Consider the following 24,094-nt stretch of genomic DNA (forward strand, 5'->3'; position numbering starts at 1 on the left):
AGAGTAGGTTGCATTCACCATGCCTATTTACCCCTTAATAACTACTTTAGTGCATCTTTATTACAAATGAGGATAATTTCTTAACCACAATACAGTTATCAATTTCAGTATTATCTACTCTTCAGTCCATAGCCTATATTTGTCAACTGAATTAACAAATCAAAATGTCCTATGGTCTTTTCTCCCTGATACAGGATAATGATTTCAATTGAACTTTTTTTTAATCTCCTTTAATCCGTAACAGTTCCTCATCCTTGCTTTGTCTCTCATGATAGGCCAGTTATTTTATAGAGTGTCCCCCAGTATAAGTTTGCGTGAGGTTTTTTCACAATTACATATATGTTATATACATTTTGGGTGTAATATTACATAAGCATATATCCTCAAAGTATGAGATTTGGAGGAATCTTACTGGTGATGCTAATTTTGATCACTTGGATAAGATGCTATGTGGTTTCTTCCCCGTGTAATTAACATTTTTCCTTTTGTAATAAGTAATTTGTGAGAAGATACTTTTAAACTTATAAATATCCCGACCTTCATTAAATTTCTCATTGATTTGATACATCCATAATTTTTGCTCCCATCTTTACATGGGGATTGCAAACAATAATTCTCCAACATTTGTTTTGTTATTAGTCAACATTCTATTGCTAGAAAGAACTGTCTTTTTGTCCCCATTTATGAATTTATTAAGCTATTTATTGTAAGTAGGAACTCATGGATTCTTATTTTACTCGATGGGTTTTGATTTATAAATGCCCTTATGTATGTATGTATTTGGTGCTTAATTTGTCTCAGATTTGGCCAGTGTGAGATCCTTCCAAGCATGCGTCTATGTCCTTTAACGGTCTATAATTTTTTTTGGAGTACCTCCTTAATTTCTGACGCAAAATGTTTCAGAGTCATCTTGGATCTGTCCTACCCTAGTTCTGGAAGCAGCCATTTCTCCAAGGAGCTATAGTTCCTTTTGGCGAGAAATGGAATTTAGAAACCAAGACCTAAGTGCCAGGTATGCTCACTGCTCCTAGGATTACACCTTGTTTTTTTCACTTAATAGTATATCATGAACTTCTTTCCATGTCAGTACATGTACCTTAAATAATTCTTTTTGACACTTACACAGTACTGCACGAGGTAAATGTTTTATCAAAAATTATTGAAATATTTTCTTATTAATAAGCCTTCAGATAGTTTTTTTCCTCCAATTACAGCATTACAGTAAGTATCCTTGTACATGTATCGCTGCACACAGGTCTAAGTACATTTATCAGGATAGATTACCAGAAATGGAATTACTAGGTCAAGGACTACACAGATCTTTAGTTTTGTTAGACAATGACGAATTGAGCTATTAAAATGTTGTACTAACAGTGTATAAGTTTTCACCACACCTGTGAGAAAATAGGATATTATCATTTTTAATGCTTACTAATATAAATATTCAAAAAATGTTCTACTATTGGATTAATTTCTTTCTGATTAACAATTTTAAGTTTATTAATACTTTGTTGTAAAAGTTACAAATTTTTATCTCAGTCTGTCAACTGTCTTTTACCTTTATTTATACTATCTTCCACCAGTATATTAAAAAATTTTTAATGTGGTCAAATTTGTCAATCTTTTATAACTTCTAGACTCTATCCTGTGTTTTCCTTTGGAAAGCCGTCATCACTCGATGGATTTTCTACACTTAGATATTTAATTCATCTTGAATTAAAGTAAGAATCTAATGTTTTCCCCCAAATAAAAAATGTCATCTCTATCTCCATTCATCCTTTCTCTGCTGATCTGAAAAACCACATCTGTATCATTATTAAATCCCTATAAATTCCAAGGTCTATATCTGTATTTATTGTGTTCCACTGATCTATTTTTCTATTTCTGCATCTGTATTTTTTATTTCTAGAATTTTATATCTAATAAGGCAAAATTTCTCACTTTTCTTGACTATTCTTAAAACATTTGCTTATTCATGGGGCGCCTGGGTGGCACAGCGGTTAAGCGTCTGCCTTCGGCTCAGGGCGTGATCCCGGCGTTATGGGATCGAGCCCCACATCAGGCTCCTCCGCTATGAGCCTGCTTCTTCCTCTCCCACTGCCCCTGCTTGTGTTCCCTCTCTCGCTGGCTGTCTCTATCTCTGTCGAATGAATAAATAAAATCTTTAAAAAAATAATCACTGTTTGGAGCCTAATTAGTTGAATCTTCTGTTTATCTGAATAAGCAGGCAGACACTTAACCGCTGTGCTACCCAGGTGCCCCCAAACAGTAATTTTTATAATAGTTAAAATTGTTTCTACCAGGGGCACCTGGATGGCTTAGTCGGTTAAGGGACTGCCTTGGGCTGGGGTCCTGATCCTGGGGTCTTGGGATCAAGCCCTGCGTTGGGCTCCCTGCTCAGCAGGGAGTCTGCTTCTTCCTCTCTCACAGCTCCTGCTCTCTCCCTCAAATAAATGAATAAAATCTTAGAAAAAAAAATTGTTTCAATCAGGGGCACCAGGTGCCTCAGTTGGTTGAACATTCAACTCTTGATTTCAGCTCAGGTCATTATCTTAGGGCCGTGGGATCAAGCCCCACGTTGGGCTCTGCCCTCAGTGTGCAGTCTGCTTGGGATTCTCTTTCCTCTTCCTCTGCCTCTCCCCATCCCCCCCACCCCTCCACCCCCACCCCCCACCCCCGCCCCCGGCCGCCATGAACGCTCTAGCTCTCTTTCTCTCTCAGGTGAATAAATAAAATCTTTAAAAAAATTGTTTCTACCAGATAAAACAGTAGCACTCATCTCTATATTATTCAGTACCCTTCTTCATCATCCTCAACCCACACTGCTGAGCTTCGTGAAAAATAAATACCAGGCCTCACTGACCCAGACCTACTCCAGCAAAATGTATGGCTTTTTTTTTTTTTTTTTTTAAACAAAAGCTGCTATGGTGCTTCTGTTGTATAGTCAGGCCCTTATTTGCTATTATTGAATCAATGATAAAGGGATCCTTTTTCAAAATGGATACCAGTCAATTTCTTTTTTGCTTAGGCAAACAATTTTAGTGACTTACCCATAAAATATAAAGAGAAACTGTTAATGGCAAAGAATCTAACATTGTGTTATAGCAAGAAATCCCAGCAAGAGACAACCTAGCTTTTCTGGTGGGCAATTCAGCAATTTGTCTCCATGAATGAAAAATGTACGTACCTTTTAACTCAATTCTTTTTTTTTTTTTTTAAGATATTAGTTAACTCAATACTTTATTAAGAAATTTATTCCAAGAAAATAATAAAGACAAGTCCACACAGACCTAAGTACGAAGGTATTTATTCTTGTTCTTAAATGCAGAACAGTAGAAGCAACCTAAAAATTCTCAACTCTGAGAACTATAAGAAATTGGTTTTAAAAAATCATGAAGCATATCTATTAACACGAAGAGGCTCACAAAGAAAAAGCAAATATATTTACTGATACTTTTGAAACAAAATTAAATTTATACACACACACATTTACTTACACAGAGCTGACACTCAACCAGCACACTAATTCAGCCAATCTATTAATTAGGGCCACTGTCTGGCTGGTGCCCTATGCCCTACCAATAACTAAATATTTTTACTTATCACCCTGTAACATGCATAGAAAAGTAAGGAAGAGTATACAACAAAGATGAACAGTAGCTATCTAATGGTGAGGAGTTTAGGATAATTTTTATTTTCTTCTTTTCATCACTATGTCTTAAAATATTTATATGTTACCTTTACTATCATTAAGTTATTGAAGGGGGCCTCTTTAATCTATCATAAATAAAAAAAAATACTAAGTTGTATCAAAATTGATTTTCCACTAAAAAACTGAAAGCTGGTTTTCATTCTAGAGTTCCACTTTATTTTTTAAGATTTTATTTATTTTTTTGAGAGAGAGAGCATGCGCACAAGCAGGGGGAGCACAGGCAGAGGGAGAAGCAGGCTCCATGCTAAGCACAGAGCCCAATGCGGAACTCAATCCCATGACCTGAGCTGAAGGCAGATGCTTAATCAACTGAGCCACCCAGGCATCCCCAGAGCTCCACTTTAAAAGAAAGTAAGAAAAAGGCAAAAAGGGAATTAAGACTGGAATAAACATCATGAATTTAAAGGCCACAAAACTACAAATTCTCATCCAAATAAATACTAAATAAACATTCAAGTATAGTTTAGTCTTTAAAATTATTGTTTTCTAAAATTTACTATTTAAATAATCACTTACCTATGATGTCTTCTTATCTCTGCACATTCTACTGCCATCCCAAATATCACAGCACTTGCTGGTATAACTTTCCCATACTTTTCACAATTACCATTTTCACCTCTGTTCTAAAATATAACAATAAAAATTATATTCAATTACATGTATGTAAAAATGTGTGCATGATTATGAGAAAGAAAATTAATAAGAAAAAAACTTTAAAAGCAACAGGTAAGGATGAACAAGTTAAGGTATTTTTTTCTTTAAAAAGTTTTTTTGGGAGGGCATCTGGGTGGCTCAGTGGGTTAAGTGTCTGACTCTTGGTTTTAGCTCAGATCATGATCTCAGGGTCATGAGACTGACTGTATCAGACTCCACGAGATTCTCTCCTTCTCCCTCTGCCCCTCCCCCCACTCGCACGTGTTCTCCCTGTCTCTCAAATAAGTTATTAAATAAATAAAATATTTAAAAAGTTTCTTTTGGGGTGCCTGGGTGGCTCAGTTGGTTAAGTGTCCGACTCTTGGTTTCTGCTCAGGTCATGATCTCAGGGTCATGAGATAAAGCCCTGCAATGAGCTCACTGCTGAGCTCAGAGTCTGTTTGAAATTCTCTCTCTTCTTCTCCCTCTGCCACTGCCCCCTGCCACTTCCCCTCTCTCTCTAAAATAAAATAAAATCTTGTTTTAAAAAAAAATATTAAAAAATTTTAAAAAGTTTCTTTTCGGGGGTGCCTGGCTGGCTCAGGAGGTAAAGCATGCAACTCTTGATCTCAGGGTTTTAAGTTCTAGCCCCACATTAGGTGTAGAGATTGCTTAAAAATAAATCTTAAAAAAAAAGCAATTGAAAAGTTTCTTTTGTGAAGAAACTTTCACAATATATACTATTTATATATAATATTCATTTCACTATATATATAGTATATATATATATACTATATATATAATATTCATATATAGTATACTATATATATAGTATTCATACTATATATACTATTTATATATAATATTCATTTCACTATATATATAGTATATATATATATACTATATATATAATATTCATATATAGTATACTATATATATAGTATTCATATACTATATATATAATATTCATTTCACAATATATACTAATTTTGAATCATTACATTCTACACCTGAAACTAATATATGTCAATCGTACCTCAATAAAAAAGCTTTAATATTAGCCATAAAAGAGAATGAAATCTTGCTATTAGCAAACAACATGGATGGATCTAGAGGGTATAATGCTAAGTGAAATAACTCTGAGAAAGATAAATATCATATGATTTCATTCATACGTGGAATTTAAGAAACAAATGAACAGCAACAACAAAGAGATAAACAAAAAAACACTTAAATACAGAGAACAAACTGGTGATTGCCAGAAGGGAGGTGGGGGGGGATGGCTGAAATAGGAGATGGGGATTCAGAGTACACGTATCATAATGAACACTGAGTAATGTACAGAATTGCTGAATCAGTATGTTGTATACCTAAAAACACTGTGTTCATTATACTTGAATAAAACATAGTAAATAAAAAAATGCAAAACAATGAATGTGATGCCATGTTAATACTAATTTTATTTTTTAAAAAGTTTACTTCACTTTCATTGCTATATATGTGTGTGTGTGTGTGTGTGTGTGTGTGTACACATTTTTTTTTCAACAGAACAAATAGGAAGAAGAGGGTAGCTATAAATCTGTATACAACAAAAAACTGTTGGGTATGACTCTAACTAAGAAGCCAAAATCCTTATTACCTACTTGAAAAACTGCTCTTCTTTTCAGCCTTTAATTATAGGTATTTTAAATTCAAATCATTTTCTATAAACAGTAAATTCTTATGACATGTTAGACTTTCATTCACATTACATATTATAAAAACCAAATCTACAATTTATGGGCCACATTAGAGGATTTCATTGCAAAACACAATTTGGCAATTTTAAGAGTTAGTCTTGTCCAATCAATTGGTACCTTAAAACCATACCAAGCCAGTTATCACTACACTCCCCTTTGATAGTTTGCCAAAATCCAAGCAGTGAGAGCTATTGAGACTAAAAGTACTTCCCTTTCTCAATCCTACTCAAGAATTCCACAATATCTGTCCCACAATGTAACCTCAATTACTATGAATTCCTTCCTGGAGTTTTTTTGCCTATATACCCCATGGGGGTACACAAGTATACATTACATTACATGACTGAATGATTTTTTGCACAGATTTCTTTCCAACTACATAGTATGTACCTTGAGAGGAGGATGTATTTCATACTGCTTTGCAAGTACACAAGGGGCTCAATAAATACCTGCTGAAATAATGAATTCTTAATCAAATTTAAGTGTTTTCATGCTGCTTACCTTTGGCTGCAAAAGTAAATGCTCCCATGCATGAATTAAACTCTCCACAATTCCTTCTCCAAATAAACCTGCATCGACAGTTTCTGTTACAACTAGGGACACTCTATAGAATGATTTTTTAAAGATATATGTAAGTAAAATATCATACTATTTAAGTAAAGATGTTAAAGTTGAGAGAACAAAGGAAAAGTATATTATAGAAACAGTCCACATATAAAATTTTCTAATGAATTTCACTTTTTTAATATCTACCCTCAAATCTGAAGGAACTTGACTCTACTGTTCCACAGGCTCCTCTGTTCTCCACTGGCACCCTCCGGGGGCAGGAAGACACACAATCTTCATATGACCCTAGGGCCTCCTCAGGCTATTGTTTCACTGCCTAAATCCATAAGAGTGCTTCACATACTCATTTGCTTTACCAGTCCCCTCCTTAATGCTGAGTAAATGGGTTTCGATCTCCAACGCTCTATAAAAACACATTCTCTATCATAAATTTAACTCCCCTACTTAAGATGAATAACCTTTCTCAGTTCTTATTTTCCTTAATCTACAAATAACATGTAATGTACCTGAGAAGAACTCCCTCTCAAAATCCTCTCTCCTTCATTACCCATGGTTACCTCTTACACACTCATTGTAGCTCTCCAGTTGTTTCTCTTGCTTTACCTACTACCTGTGAGTTTTCACAAAGGCTTAGTCCACGGAGCTGTGATCTTCTGACCATTCTTTCTAGAAAATTTCACCCAAAGACATATCAAAATAATATCTCCCTCCTCTGAACTTCTTTAGCACTTATTGCCATTATCATTTATTTATGTAATTAGAAGATAAAGAAAAGTTTCATGAATATTCCTTATCTTCCTCTCTAGATTGTAGATGCCTGGAGGACAGAAACAACTTTGGTATCTCCCCACAGTGCTATATATACTACATAAATACACAAAATTTCCAATATTTATGGTTGCATACATTTAGAATGTGGAAGGTATCTCAATCATCTAGTCCGACATCTTGATATCTCTAGATTTGCCCAAGGTCAAAATTACTTAAAAACAGAGTTAGTATTGGAATCCCTACCTCCTAATTCAAAACCTGTAGGTCCTTCAATAACACTATGTGTGAAAGAAATGAAGGTTAAATTAAAGTAACTGATCCATGCCATGGATCAAATTGTGTACCACCAAAATTCGTAAGCTGAAGCCCTAACCCCCAAAGTGCTTACATTTGGAGCTAGGGTCTTTAGGAGGTAATTAAAGTTAAATGAGGTCATAAAGGTGGGGCCCGAATGTGAAAAGGCTGGTATCCTTATAAAAGTGGAAAAGACACATGCGATCTCTCCTGATCTCTCTTTCTCCTCGCCTGCACAGAGGAAAGGGCAGGAATGTAGCTGTCTGCAAGCTAGGAAGAGCGCTCTCACCAGAAACCAAATTTGTCAGCACCCTTGATCATGGACTTCTAGCTTCCAGAACTGGAAGAAAATAAATGTTTGTTGTTTAAGCCACGTAGTCTGTGGTATTTTGTAATGGCATCCTGAGATTACAATAGTTGAGGACACTGTTTATTTCTAGAAAATGTGTCTCTCTGCCTCAACAATCTAATAAGATTGTTAGAAAATCATGTAAATCAATGTAAGACAGTCCAGATGACAACAGAGTATAAAAGTCCTCTTTCAATCTAAACTGAATTTAAGGCAGATGAGAAGACAGACCACCCAGGAGAGGTAGTAAAGAAAGTGCTACATTAAGAAACTGTCTCTAAAATGATAGTGCTGGACCAGAGGATTTGTAAATCCATTCTAGCTCTAAAATTCCATCACCCTTGGGATATAGATTAAAGCGAGATGATATACTAAAAAGCCAAAACTTATTAGATAATATTCAAAGTATGTGAAGAACCCAGGCCAAAATACTTGGACAGCTTTCATTTTCGCCAAGGATAACACAAAATATGACAAGTCCATCAAGCCTGATTTACTCATGTATTATTTTTAACTACAATTTTTAAGTAGTGACCACACAGGAGGTTGTATCTGTTTTCACAACCAGAATACTGAAATTAACAAAAGTAAAGTAACTTGCTAAAAGTCAAGTTTATTGTATATCTCTTAGCACAAGTTTTTCTCAAGATCTCTAAAAAATTTTTATCAAGGATATGACCCTATTATGAAAATCCACCTTATGCTAAATGATCCTATATTCCTATCTTTACAATATAAGGGTTTTAGCATTTTTATTTGGGCTAGAAGCTCTAAACATGAGTATTTTAATTTTTAGAAAAATTATAAAAACTAAAATTATATTATATAAACATTATATAGTACCTTTCAGGAATGTGTTTAGGAATTTCAATGTCAAGTGACTTCATATGTAAGAGTTTGATTCCTGCTTCCATCTTGTTTGCTGCCACTACATCACAGGCAAGTTCATACATGGTCTTGGATAACTCGCAAGCATATACCGAATGTGCTCCAGCTTTTTTAGCAAACATGCTGCAAGGGAAAAAGTGCTCCATCAAGAAAAAATAATCCACTGTAGTTTTTCAAATTTTAGTGGAATTATGATGCTTAGACATGGGGTTTTCCTTTTATTCTTTAACACAACCATTATTCATTCCACATAAAAAAATGAACCAGTATTCTTACCAAGAAACAAATCATACAATAAATCATGACATTCATGTTTTTAAGAAGACACAGTTGGCATGAAAAATGTTGACAGGCTTTAACTTAGACAACTAGATTCAACCAGACTGTTAATACAAAAAGTACTCTTAAAAGGCATTATTCAAAATTTCAACAGTAACCACAAATTCTTAGTAGTTACGTCCAGTTCTTGCTAAATTAAAGTTACAGTGAAAAATACAATAATGGTAGTTGCATGAATAATCATAAGATTATGAGAAATAAATTAAACTCTATTTTTAAATTCCACTGTTAAATTTTCCGTATTTGGTAAAAAGCTTTAATTTACCTTAGTATATATGTGTATATAATTAAAACACAATTACAACAAACCTCAGTATTCCAGTTCCTGCTCCAATGTCCAAAACACTCCTGGACCCCAAACAAACTGCATTTTGGATTGCTGCATTATAAACTGTATTCCTTTTGGTGTCATTAAGCATGATAAAGTGCCAGCGTTCCACCAACCAGTTGGCAACACGATAAAAATTCTCCTTTGCATCACTAAAATCAGGGTTTAGTTTCACTGCTTTATGAAAATACCCAGCTGCTTCATCTCTAAAGCCCATTCTACAGTAAAAAAATGACAGACAAAATATTCAATTATTATGGTATCAATTACTGTGCCTTTGTTCATGCCACTCAACAGGCCTGAGAATCACTATCTCCAGCACCCCAAATCCTACTCAACCCAAGAACCATCACCTCTGAGAAGCCTTTCGTGAGGATTACAATCCTTGATCATTTTTTTCCTTTCTGAACCCTTACTGTATTTATGCATTCTAGGAGACTGACTATAAGCTACTATTATAGTAAAGCAGAGTAGAAGCTCTCAAGAGTCATCCTGCATTTAACCAACTCACTAGAAAACCAGTGCTTTCTAAAAATCATTCCTGTGTAAAACATATTAATGCCTAAAGCTAGTAGGCTTCTCTGTGGTGTGCCTGTATACCTTTTCTTTCAGCAACTGAGTGAATTATCAAGAGTCAGTTGTGTTTGCTGCCAGACCAGTTTATATCAGTTGTACTTGTTATTATAATTACACATTTTAAATTAAATATTATAAAAACCAAATAAATATAACTGCAGAGAGCCATTGTAAGCTAAATGCTTTGGGAAAAAATCAAAAGGCAAGTCACCCAAAAATTGCTACTGAATTAGATGTGAGCAAATCAACAATAAAAGGCGGGAAAACTACCGAACTATCAGGAACAGTGCTTCTTAAACTTTCTGTGGCAAAGAACTCATCTCAGACCCTTTCTAAAATATCTAAATATTTGTAGAACAATACAGTTCTACTACATGTGATTAGCATGCAACTCACACATCAGATTTCAGTAGCACCCAAACTGGTCCACATTCTCCTCCACAAGTGAGTTCCCTGATCACATGCTTGGATTTAAGCAATGTCAAACTGCTATATACATTTCTAAACGCTTACTCTCAATTTCTATACTTATCTGTCATTGACTGATCATTTGTGGACCTGCCCCAGTGTGTGGTCCACAAGTTGAAGAGACATGAGCTAGTAAAACCTTTTTACACTCATACTTCTTCACAAGAACCTTTAAGCATTCTGTCAATTTTAAAGAAACCAAATCAGACTATTCATTCTAGGTATGGTTTACGTAAAAAAAAAAAAAGGAAAAAAAAAAAAGACATTCTGGAACTCCAACAGGGAACTACACTCTAACAAAAGGTAATGGTCCTATGCCAAATGATAGGCACTCATGTTTTAGGTTAAAATAAAAATGTTTAAGGTTAGTATCTATTATTTTTAAGTGAAGACAGGGTTATCTTATTCTAATTCTGCAGGTGACACTGCACATAACACAATATAAAACACATTTTATATAATCATAGTTGGTGAGACAAACCTAGCAATGGATATTTTAAAATGTTTAAATATCAATAATCTGCTGAATCAATGCCAAACCTGCCCCTAATAATTTCCTGGGGTCTGTGCTTCCCTGATTCTTAATATATCATTCAGTTTTCTTAACCGTCATGATAACCTGAAAGATATATGGTCCACTCAATTAAAGTTTATCTCATATTGATGGACTCAACATGTGTGTCAGTATCAACAAACTATAAAACCACCTTTCTTCTTTTAACTGGGAAAAAAAATTACCTTCCCACTTAGCAACTTAAATAGGTTTTGTTTAAATCTGATTCTATTGGAGTACTGGACAAGGCTGTAAAGTTGAGATTTTTCCAGACACAAATTGTATTGCACAAATAAAAGGAAGGAAGGAAGGGAAGCTATCGTTTACTCTGGAAATCTTTTTCTCCTAGAGTAGTGATTCTTTTATTGGGAAGTGAGTGACCTACCATTTTTGATGAGGAAAGTAGAGAGGACAAAGGCTAAGAACCACTGTTGTTGGGAACAAAGACAAACTGTATAGCAAAAGCCACATTCACACCATCACAAGTTCTGAATTCTCAATGTCTAAATTAGAAATTTTTCATAATTACATCTCCTGAAGTAAACAAGCATTTTTTTTTGTCTCAGTAACTGGTAACTGCTCAGACTAGTATCTTACAACAATAGGTCACCAAGTTACAACCTGTCAAAAGTGTGTAGCACTCCAATTTTCTGTTGAACTGAGTTTATCCCTAAACGTAAGTTCTAGAATGTTACAATCATTACTTGCCTTATTATCTGGAAGTATAACTGAATCCTATAGACTAACTTCCCTTATATGGACTGAAGAACTAAAGAAAATTTTGAAATTAAAATGCGGATTTTTAACTAATGTGACAAGTCATTTAAAAATCTTTTAAAATTAAATTTCATTTAAGGGCAAGTAGTTGCTAATTAATAGAGATGGAATCTGTGTATCAGGATCAAGTTAGCTGTTAGTGCGAGCAAACAAGCCTCAGTTGACAACCTGCGTCATTTTCACGGTTATTATCATACTCTACAATTAGAAACTATGAAATATTTGTCTCTTAAAGGAGTACTTATTTCACTCCCCCAGGCCATGCTGATTAAGACTATTAAACTCTATACAGCTACATCACTGAAACTAATACATTTTGATAAAGGTACTTCTTATACAGAACTTTCCATTGAATAAAACTTAATATGACTAGATGAACAAAGCAATAATACTAGAGGACAACTGCTGAACACGTAAAATGATCTCACTATATAGAATAGGACATTATCATGGTGTTTCTTAAATAAGAAGTCTCCTTCTACTTTGTACAAAGAAGAGAAAACAAATTTATTAAAACAAATCCAAAACAAAAATTGGGGGTTTTCATGTTTTCCTAATTATATAGTTTCTACAGAGAATGGACAGAATTTCCAATGGCAAGTTTCCAGCCAGATCCAGAGAACAGATTCACAAGCACCCTGGCAAGGTACCACAGTGACTTACACTGCCATCCTGCAACCCACACCTGTATCCTCTCCAGCAAGGTCTGGATTTTAGCCCAGTGAGGGGAACTCTTCCTTAGATACTCTATATCAGCCCTAGGGGCAGTGGCTATTATGTAGTATACAATATAATATTAAAATTAATCTGTTATTACATTTTATATTTGCTATTCTTATATTCTTTTGAGTTTTTACTTCTTACTAGCCGATCCTCCATTACACTAATCCCCAGTCACAGTTAATAATTCTTTACATTAAACTTTCCTTTTCAAATTACTGTGTGATTCATCCCTGATCAAGCCTGATACAGAATAATTCTTAACAAGAAATACTGAAATCACCACAAACCTGAAGAGATGCTCCCCCATACTATTGCAAATCACTTCATCATCAGGAAATAGTTCCAAAGCTTGCTCATAACAGCCAAGTAAGTCTTGTGTTCGACTGAGAGCATCAAGCTCTTCAGCCCATCTGAACAGTGTATACTGAAAAGTTTCCTATGTGAAAGAGAAAACAGTAATTTAATCAATAACATAAATGAAGAACATACAACAATGTTTGGTGATTCCACAGAGAACAGAACTTAACTATTATTAACTGATCACCTTAAACTTTATTTAGCTTTAGTAGACAGTTTGCTAAATAAATGCATAAATGAATTTTACCACCTATGTGGCAATAACATCCAGAAGTAGAGTTTGACCACTCTAAACTCTATTCTTAGCTACCATATCACATTCTCCACCTACCTCTCTTTTGTGTGCTCCTATGTTTTAGGAATTGTTTTTGGCCGCCTTCTCCTTTCTTATCCATCTCCGACGCATTAACTATCACCCATGCACTGATGGATGATGCTACACTACATCTCCAATCAAGACCCTCTCCTCTTCTGAACCTGACTCCCAGACACAACTTCCCATCAGTCATCTCAACAAGGAACTGCACCCTCATTCATCTCAAATTCAGCTCAATTCAAGTACTTCCTGAACAATCAGTATGCAAAGAACTGGACCTAAAACACAGCAATGAACAACATAGATCCTGTTCCTATTCTCACAGAAGACTTGTTGGGAGAAGTTTAACATATAACTTTGAAAAAATTCAAAATGCTCTAAAGTGAACCTATTATATTCCTCTCACACAGGATATAAGGTTAAGGTACCACCCAACCTCAAACCACTAAGTCATCTTACAATGCTACCTTAACTCCAATGCCATCAGTTTCAAACCCAGCCAATTCTATCTCAACACCTGTCCCCGTCTCTTCATCCGCACTGTTACAACGTAGTCTGGCCCTTGTAATACTTGCTGGACCACAGTAACAGCATTCCCACTGTCCCTAGCTCCAATCTCACCTCCCTCCAGCCATTCTCCACACTAGAAGACCGTAGAAAGAGGGAAGGCTTTAGTCATTCCAGTTTTATCATGAACACATTTTACATCATCTTCACAGATTTCTACAGAAGAGTTGATACTTGTAACTGAATTTTGATGGAGTTTACTAGAGAGAAAAGGATACAGAAGACGATTCTACCGTATCGGTGGGGGGGGAAGCACAGATGATATGAACTGGGTCAGGGAATCTATAGGAAACTAGCTTGGTGTGGCTGAAGTGTGGACATTGGGAATAGAGTGAGTAGTAGTAAATAAGACTAAAGAGATCTTTTGCTAAGGCCCACACGAAGAAATATGGACTTTGGTCTGTAGGAAACAGAAGTAGTTTCTGAATCCTACTGAACACGAGGCATTCAAATACATGCTTTATATATACTTTTGATGTACGCTAAACATGTATAAAAAAGGTACTGTCACTGTTTTACAAAGAGGGAACCTAAGGAACAAAGAATTAAAGACCACACTTGGTTGATCCATTATTCTACTGCTGCCTACCTGTAAGAGCAAACTGTATCTCAACATAGCACCACCTTCTCCTTGGGGCCAGCTTCTCCTGAAATTTACACTAAATTTATGTTTACCACAAACATCTAGATGTTACTGACATCTAGCAGGTAGAGGAGATCAACAATGCTGCTAAACATTCCACAATGCACAGGCCAGCACTCCAAAACAAAGAATCATTCCATCCAAAAAGTCAGTAACGCTAATGTTGAGAAACCCTGGGTGAAGTAAAGCAAGTAGCTTGAGGCTGAAAAGTGAATGCAAAATTAAGTGAAATCATTTAATTTAGATTCTAAAATAACTTGAAAAAATTTACAGCATTTAAACAGAATAACCACAACAATCCAGTAGCTGAAGCTTAAAGAACGCATCATCAAATGATTACTTTAGGCTACTTCCAAACTGCATTCAACTGCAGATAGCTGTAACATTCCTTCTGCATACAGCTGGGACAAGGGCAAAGGTCCTGAGGCAGGGACTTGCTACAATTAGACACCGGAGGAGGGATAGTATCACCTGCGGCCTCATTTGCAACACTTTGCAAACGCAAGCATTTATAGTTAAGATGGAAGTTTTGAAAAAGAGAAGTGACATCGTTTGACTTGGTATGAAATGCTCACACAGGCTGTGTTCAGACAGGCTACAGGAGAAAGCCTAAGTTATGAGCCTACTGCAACAGCCAACAGATGATTGAAGTTTTAACCATGGTAGGAAAGGAGAAGGTGGTGAGCGTAGTGGTAAGATTCGCGATATATTTCAAAGATGGAGCCGACAGGATTTTCTGATGGGCTGATTGTGGGGCGAACAAAAGAGAAGTCAAGGATGAGCAGTAAATATTAATGGCAACCACTAGCCACTCATCTCAGCCACCCACTTCCCCCAGTTTATTTTACGTGAAGAACACAGGATCTGCTAGCAAGTGAAATAAGGGACCTCCTCCTCACCTTCACGTCGTCTTTCAGCTCCGGTGCCAGGCTGAGTACGAGGAGGTAGTGGGCATAGGCGGTGCCGAAGTCCTGGGCGCCCAGGCAGTGCTCTGCGCTCTGCAAGGACCGCGACACCAGCTCTTCCCGCCCGGCTGCCCCGGCGCCACTCCGGGCACCCCGACGGGGCCTGGGCTGCGAGTTCGGCATGACAGAGCCACCGCCCTGAAACCTGCGCTTGTATAACCAAAGGGAAAACGTTCTGCTAAACGGAACGACAAAACTGTCCCGATGGCCACACTTCCAAGTGACTTTAAAAAACCACGAGGGCCGGTACAGGAAAGTTACCCCTCTGCAGCGTGCGTGCGCGCCCACCTCTCCCAGACAGAAGCCCCGCCTCCTCCTTGTCAGGCGGGCTCCGCAGACCGCAACTCCCAAGCTGGTAAGTACCGACACCGGCCGGCGGCGCACGCCAAGCGAGCGTCAGTGCGCCCGACGTGGGCACGTCGCCGTCCGCCCCATCCCGTAGGAAGGGAGGTGCAGGGCGGCCGGTGCGCGTGCGTGAAGGGCACCTTCTCTGACGGTTTCTTCTACGCTCGCCTTCCTCTCCTCCTCCTGCTCCCACCCGTCCACGCGCTGACACCGAACTTTTCTGTCTCTCTTTCCTGGCGGTCAGGAGTGTGTGACTTCGACTGCAAGACCTCACAATGCAGACCCAGTCAGCGCGAAGCTGTACGACCGTGAGGGACCTGGGTGGCAATGAGGAGAGAAGGTCAGGCGTTTGTGGTGATGCTTAAGACCTTTGGATCCTGATTGATCAGATCCAAACTGGCGACACTAAAAAGAACCCCGAGATAACAAACCTACCTCAGATGTGGTAGAGCAAATGCTTTCACAGGCGTAATTTTAAATCGCCCTCACAAAATCCATGAGGTGGGCCTTTAAATCACAATCTTAAGGACGGAAAAGTGGACACCCTGGGAAGTTACTTGCCCAATATCACAAAACCGGTTGGTGGCAGAGACGTGGCTCAAACCCAAGTAGCCTGACTTATTTTAAAACGAGTTTAGGGTTTATTTCACTGTTCGATGTATCACCAATATATAGTGGTTATATTAATACATAGAAAAAGTTTTTCTTCCTTCAAGTATGGCCCCTAAGAGATGGATTCAAAACTTTAAAGGGGGGAGCGTAGGAATTACACTTGAAAACAGTCATTTTTGTCCTCATTTTCAAACATGTAAGTGGTGAGTAGCTTACTTAACAAAAAACAAATAGAACATTTGCATATCAAACTAACAAACGTTGGGGGCTCCTCCAAGTCTCTGCCTTCTCTGATGATCTGATTATCTGAACCACTCTTCCTCTGAGAACCTCCAAAGTAAATCCTAATCAGTTCTTCTGGGTCCAGGTCACTAGATTGTAACCTGCTGTCCTAGTCAGAAAGTTCCTCAAAGGCAGTAACTATTCTTAACCATTTTTGTAGCCTTTGCCCCTAGCAGAGTCTAGCTCAAAGTAAGGACTCAAAAGTTTTTTGTTTTTTGTGGTTTTTTTTTTTAACTTTAACGGAAAATACATTCCCCATTACCAGGTTTTGTAAATTTTCCCAACCATTGAGGTCCTTATTTCTCTCCCCTTCTGAATTGCTACTTTTTGTACTGAACAATTTAGGATATAACTATATATTTTCCTAACAAGACTGAAATGCTAGTCCTTGCAGGATGTAGTAGAACACGAAAAGGCCACTGAACTTTAAAAAAAAAAAAAAAATGAGTTCTAGTCCAAACTTGACCTTTTCTGCCCATCCAATTACTTTTCCAAAAAGAATTATTTGTAAAAAGGCTTAACAAAGCTATCATTCCTACTTTGGACAAAAGATTAGTAAAACTAAGTGAGATAATGAGATGTATGAAAGCATTTTATATATAAGATATATTTAATGCTAGGCATTGTTACTATTATCTAGAGTTATTTAAAACTTACCTGTATTATTAAAATAAAAATTAGGTCACTAACACCTTCAAGCATTTGATCAGAAATGTGTACAACTCATATCATTTAAGAGTCTAAAGTAATTGGCTGGAATCTCCCTTCATAAAGCAGAGGGAGACCTCCCAAACTTTCTCTGCAGAGATTTGGGTTAATGGGGAATCATTTAGACTTCAGCATTCTAGTCACCTCTGTGAGTCCCCGCTTCAGCTGAATTACTTCACTTCACAGTTTATCTTGTAGTCCAGGGCATCCTTTCCCATTCCACAGGGGCAAGGTTTCTTTTGTCCTGTTTTATTTTGTTTTGTTATTTTTATCTGTTGCTTTATTGAGATAACTTACATCCCTCAAACACCTAGACCGCATGAAGTTTACTGTGGACGTATATTACCAATATAGGCTAAGAGATGAAGGAGGGACTTGGCAGGAAGTGGAGAGAAGGCAGAGAAGAAATGAAAGGAGCCAAATTGCCTTGTTTCATCATCTACAGCATCATCCTGCGGTTAGTGACTACTGCTAAAAAACTACAAGGGATGCTTCCTGCCATTCGTGAAATACTTCAGGTACCTTTGTGAACTATTAAGTCTCACTGAGTTAAAATATGATTAGTTTTCATAGAGAAAGCACAAGTGACTTGCATTTCTTTGTGGTTCATAGCTTGGACACTACATAAAGTAAGGCATTTGAAAAAAATAGAACTGATACAAATAACATGGAATATCTGGTTACCTTAACAAAATGGAATAAAAAATATATTTTGACTACTATTTTCCTTTGTTACCTCATTCCTAACTAAAAATTACTCAGATTGTTCATATTTATTGAAGGTTAACTGTATTTATTGTAATTCTTTTTCAGTCCTTTTTGAAAGAGTATTATATTCCATTACAGAGAACCCAAAAGCATGTTGCAAAACAAATGCATAATGTAGATTTTACTTCTTGATCCTTAAAGTTTTCTTTAAAAATATGGAAGGCATCTCTCCTTTGTTCACAATTGCCTTTTTCCTATTCCCACCTCACAACCAAAACTATAATCTTTAATTACCTTTGAGAGTCTATTTGATTTCTTCACTTATGTGTTCTACTTCACCATCTTTTAGGGTTCCAAGAAAATTCCCACTGATTAGAAAACCACTGCTGACTCAGAGGCAGGTTTAATTGAGGTTGTCTTTTACCACGTTCTGGGCCGCTTGTCAACAAACCACACGTACCAAACAAGGAAGCAAAACCAACTGCAAGGCTCTCAATCAGCTTTCCAATGTGCAAAAGTTGAAGGTTAACAGTGAAAAAAAAATAAAAAGGCTCACAGGAAGTTCATTAACAAGGGATAAATAGCTTGCTGGGCACAAGTATCTTGTGTTTATATCTTCTGTGGAGATTTGTACCTTTTTGTGTGATTTAGTTTGTTTTCTTTTGTGGTTTGGAACCTCTTCTAAACTCTGTGCATTTTAGGATCACCTAGCCCTGGTACCTGGAGATACTGATTTAATTGGCCTGGGGGGCGGGGAGCGGGTCAGGACATGAGTACTTTTTTTTTTTTTTTTAAGATTTTATTTATTTATTTATTTGACACAGATAGAAAGTGCACAAGCAGGGGGAGTAGCAGGCAGAGGGAGAGGAAGAAGTAGGCTCCCCCCCACAGCAGGAAGCCCTATGTGGGGCTTAATCCCAGTACCCTGGGTTCCTGACCTGAGCCAAATGCAGATGCTCAACCGACTGAGCCACCCAGGCACCCCTAGATATGAATACTTTTAAAAAGCTCTCTGAGTGAGTCTAAAGTGCATGGTAGGGATGGGGAGTATCGTGCAGGCTTCTCTTATATCTGATATATTTGAATTATTTAAGGTATTGTAGTATAAAGTATAAGGACAATGTAGGAAGTAGAAATATAATTTGTTTATGGCTTGAAAGAACTGTGAAGATTCTCTAAACTAAATTCTTTTGAAACGATTGCTATGCGATGAAGAATAGAATGTTCATCATATTGAATTACTTGTTGGAGAAAAAAAATTATAACTGGATCAGCAAAACACTACCACCATCAACCAACTGCTTGGGCACTGAAGTTTGCATTGATACATTCCCAGTGCTTAATTTTCCCAGTTTCTTCAATCTTTTTTATTTTAGTACAGTTACGATTATTTTGTTGTTGTTTTATAATAGCCCCTTTCTATTGTTCTGTGTGCATTTCAAAATCTAGAACTCAAAAGTTAAGTATAAAACTCTAATAATAGCTAGATCAGTGCTAAATTCAGGATCTGTGTGTACAAGGACCTGTAATAATGTGACAAGAGTTTCAGAGTTTCAGAGACAAGGTAATAGAAGATTCACTTATTGAGTGCTACTATGCACCAAGCACCATGCTTGGTTCTGGAGAACCTGCCTGAAGCCCATGCTGGAGATGCCTACCAAGGTGTTGGTACTGGGACAGACACCAAGTAGTTTGAACAGAGCATGTCCTCACAGAGCATTCAGGAAAATGCTAAAATCCATTAAGGAGCAAAGAATCTATACCCTGGAGTCACCTCAGTTGTCTGTACTCTTCTCCCTATTCCCCATCAGTCATGACTTGTTAGGTCTCTGCAGGAAAAAGATTCAAAGGGCTTAATTCTAGAGAGCTTAACCAAAGGACATTTTATAGAGGTGGAGGAAGTTAAGGGACTACGCAGTTTGTTAGATACCCACAGAACAGCAATAGCTGGAAGAGATTACCATCCCCTGTCCTGAGGTATCTTCTCTAATAATTCAAGAAAGAGCTGTAGCTGTGGAAGCGGGGCCACGGAAATGGACATGTACTGTAAGTAGAAGAGAATTCCCTGACCTTTTTCACCTGCAGTCCTCATCTCCCACTGCCCACCGGCCCTCAGTAAGATGCCAGCCAGTAAGGGAGCTTGGATGATACAGCCTATAGAGTCACACCCTCTAGAGCACAGAACAGAGTGAAGACAGGTGGAAAATGGTTCAGTAGGGCAAAAGGAAAGTAACCATCAGAATTTACCAAGTTATGACTCTTCGTGGTCACTGAATTTTTTTTAATCTGCCTACTCCTCTCAATGCTTATTACCATTCTCTGTGTTCATGTTCTTTTAATCTTTCACCTGTCATAAAGACCTTTTCATCATCCAGCCTTCAGTTACGCACTCCTTAAATTCATCTCTCATGCTGTAGCTAGAATGATCTAAAATACAAATTTCCCATTCAATGGTTCCCCAAAACCCATAGCTGTGTTTTACAAACTTTTCTTCTTAGATGTTCATGTCGAAAATTTCCTAAATCCTAATTAAAAAAGAATCGTCTTTCCTTAGGAAAGGGTCAAGTTGAATGTGTAGGTTTACACAATGATGTGGTTTGGTTTAGAATGTATTATCTGAGTAAATGAATTGAAGATCATCTGGTGTTCTTAGAGACAAAAAGCCATAAGAATGTTTAGTTATATTGTCCACCCTGGGCAAAATAAAATAGTTGAGCCACTTAAGATTGACCCTTGGAGGTAAAGGAACAGATAAGGACACCGCCTCAATTTCTTTTGTAGCAGCCTTGGAGGAATTGGACCATCAAGGTGCAGGTTGTCCTTTCAAGGGTAGAGATGAGACAAATTGACTTTTAAAAATCTAAGCCCTGGTCATAGGCTATGCTTTTTGGGATTGGCCTTTCACATCCTCTGCCCTAAAGAACTCTCCTTAAGACCCACTTAAAAACACACTATAGCTCAGTGATTGTGAGATCAAATACTGGAGCCAGACCATCTGGGTTTAAATTCTAGCCCTGCCACTTACCATCTAGATATATTGAATAAGTTAAATTCCCTAACCTCTGTACCTGAATTTCCTCATCCATAAAATGAGGAACACACATCTGAGCTTTGTTGTAAGAATTAAATGAGTTAACACACTTAAAGTGCCTGAAACATATGAAGCCCTCAATTAAGTATGAATTGTTGCTGTTATTACTCCAGCTTTCCCTAGAGGAGAACTCTAGTTGTTCTCAGAGGAGCAAGGCTTCCACCCAAGAGGAGCCAGTGACTGTCTTTGGCCAGTCATGTAAGTCTTAACACAGTGCTTGGATCTAGAGAACTTTAATGGGGGTAAGAAGACAAGTCCTTCCTCCTCCTCCTACTGCCTCCCAAATAGATGGACATGGACATCTGTCTCAGAGCTGAACGATAAGTGCTTAATTTGGTTTTCTCCCATAGTTGAGTTAAGGAAAGGGACCAAAAACAGTGTTTTTCATGGTAAAATAGACCATAAAGGATAGATCTTAAGCTGTGATAACAAGCCCTCTGAAGGTTCTTTGAACTTGATGGAAAGCGAGTGTTCACAGTAGATTCCTGTGACCTATTTTTTGTGCAGAGTACTAATTGGATGTGAACCATGAAAAAGCCATAAAACCATGCAGAAATAATAACAATGTCTCATCCTGTGCTTTGTCTTCAGAGCAGAGTTTTTAAACTGTTCAGTCCTCATGCTTTCCAAGCCAAAGGTATCTTCTCTAAGCTCTTTATTTGTATGGTTTTGATAAGCACCCAACACCTTTAGGTAAGGGAAGTATTTGCAAGCGATGGTGTGAAAGTTAGCTGAGCTGCTCTGATTGAAGTAGGTATCAGAACCAAAGCCATAAAGCACAGTTGGCCTTCTGCCCCCTTCCCCCCACCATTCATCGAACTCTGAGGGGCTTTGTTTATCCCAGTTTTAAACTGCAGTCTTACAAGATTAAGTCCAAGTTCCTTAATTAAGTCCAGCTACATGATTTGGTTTCCACTTAACCTTTCTAACCTCAATCTTTAACATCTCCTTCTTCACTACCACCATTCATGCATCTTTGCTAAGGCAGTTCTTTCTCCCTATAATGTTTTACATCTTAGTTTGCTCTGTTGCCCTGTATCACCCTTACTCAGTTCAAGATTCTTCCTTCCAGAAGTTGCTAGTTTAGGAGGAGCATTCTTTCTTTGATTTCTCATAATTCCCTATCTATAGCTCTATCTTAGCATTTACCCAGTTATGTAAGTGAAATGATATGTTTGTCTTCCTGACTAAAAAGTGAGTTCTAGGCCTTAGGAAGTATGCCTTTATTCATTCCTTATCTCCAGCATTCAGAATAGTGACTGGAACTTAAAATGAAATGTGTGCTGAACTAAGCTAAAGGCAGTAGCAGGAAGATCAGAGAAAAGAAGACTCGGAAGGTGTGTAGAGAACAGAATCTATAGCACTTGAAACAATTACGTTATAGGAGTACCAAGGACGTAAGGAAAGGGGAGAACGTTAAGGTGGTGCTGAAACTTTTAGCATGAGCAGCTAGGGACATGGTGGTACTGCTAACCAGAATAGACAGTACAGTACAGGCAACAGCAACGACAACAACAACAAAGATTTGAGGAGAAAGACAATGAGTTAAATGGCCATGTTTGAGATATCAATGGGATATCAAGTGAAGATGTCCAGTGAGAGGGTAAGAAGCAAGCTCACAAGCTCACAAGCTCACAAGCAAGATTTGGTCTAGAAATATATTTGGAAGTTTTAATGATATTGGTAGGTTGAAGTTGTGTAAATGGTTATTATCCTCCAGGGAAAGTATGCAGAGGGTGGAAATGCTCAAACCAAAATGTAGAATGAAGAGAGAACAGCAAAGCCTCCGGGAGAATCCTCTGAAATTAGTAGTGGAGGAAAGTAAAATCCCGGGTAAGATGGATCATTTTGTAAAAATGCGTGTTCTAAGGAAAGCTTTATAAATGAGTTTCCAGTAGGACCAGGGTCTCTCCCAAATCCAATCAGGGTAAGAGCATATAGAATAGATAAATATAAGCAATATAAATGTTATATTTTTCTCAGTATATAGATGTAAAGTCCTCTTCAGATTTCTTTTGGTTAGTGAAAACAGGTATTAATGTAGGGACTTTGGTAAAAGCAAAGTGATGAAATGCAAACTTTTAGAAAGTGGGGGACACTTTTCAGTTCATGCCATTTCAGCTTACAGAGGTTTCATAGGAACATTCTACCTTCAGATAGTAGGAGGAAGCTGCATTATGACTCATATTTTTGAGGATTTTTTTGTGGCTTATTGAAAGTGAGATTTGGACTGGAAAACAGTATGGAGTTTCCTCTAAAAGTTGAAAATAGAGCTACCCTATGACCCAGCAATTGCACTATTGGGTATTCACCCCAAAGATACAAATGTAGTAATCTGAAGGGACACCTGCACCCCAGTGTTTATAGCAGCAATGTCCACAATAGCCAAACTATGGAAAGAGCCCAGATGTCCATTGATGGATGAATGGATAAAGAAGATGTGGTATATATATACAATGGAATACTACTCAGCCATCATAAAAATGAAATCTTGCCATTTGCAATGATGTGATTGGAACTAGAGGATATTATGCTAAGCAAAATAAGTCAGTCAGAGAAAGACAATTATCATATGATCTCACTGATATGTGGAATTTGAGAAACAAGGCAGAGGATCATAGGGGAAGAGAGGCAAAAAATAACACAAGACAAAACACCATAAGAGACTCTTAATCTCAGGAAACAAACTGAGGGTTGCTGGAGTGGAGGGAGATGGGGGGATGGGGTGGCTGGGTGATGGACTTTGGGGAGGGTATGTGTTGTAGTGAGTGCTGTGTATTGTG

At 37.4% G+C, this 24,094-nt stretch overlaps 1 protein-coding gene and 1 long non-coding RNA gene across 2 annotated transcripts in view; one reads left to right on the forward strand and one right to left on the reverse strand.

Annotated features, from left to right (window-relative positions):
- Positions 1–15,998, reverse strand: part of PRMT9 (protein arginine methyltransferase 9) — a 39,308-nt gene extending 23,310 nt beyond the window's left edge. The window contains exons 1-6 of the mRNA XM_026499443.4: positions 15,500–15,998; positions 13,005–13,153; positions 9,602–9,838; positions 8,909–9,076; positions 6,586–6,688; positions 4,229–4,335 (exon numbers count right to left, since the gene is read on the reverse strand). Coding sequence (XP_026355228.2) covers positions 4,229–4,335; positions 6,586–6,688; positions 8,909–9,076; positions 9,602–9,838; positions 13,005–13,153; positions 15,500–15,688 — 953 coding nt within the window. The 5' untranslated portion in view covers positions 15,689–15,998. The remainder of the gene's footprint in view (positions 1–4,228; positions 4,336–6,585; positions 6,689–8,908; positions 9,077–9,601; positions 9,839–13,004; positions 13,154–15,499) is intronic.
- Positions 15,999–16,021: 23 nt separating this feature from the next.
- LOC130543346 (uncharacterized) lies at positions 16,022–18,234 on the forward strand. Its single transcript, XR_008958646.1, has 2 exons — positions 16,022–16,250; positions 17,867–18,234. It is a non-coding gene; the product is annotated as an uncharacterized LOC130543346 (long non-coding RNA).
- The last annotated feature ends 5,860 nt before the right edge of the window (positions 18,235–24,094 follow it).

The sequence above is a fragment of the Ursus arctos genome, unplaced genomic scaffold (assembly GCF_023065955.2).
Source record: "Ursus arctos isolate Adak ecotype North America unplaced genomic scaffold, UrsArc2.0 scaffold_11, whole genome shotgun sequence".
Taxonomy (NCBI): domain Eukaryota; kingdom Metazoa; phylum Chordata; class Mammalia; order Carnivora; family Ursidae; genus Ursus; species Ursus arctos.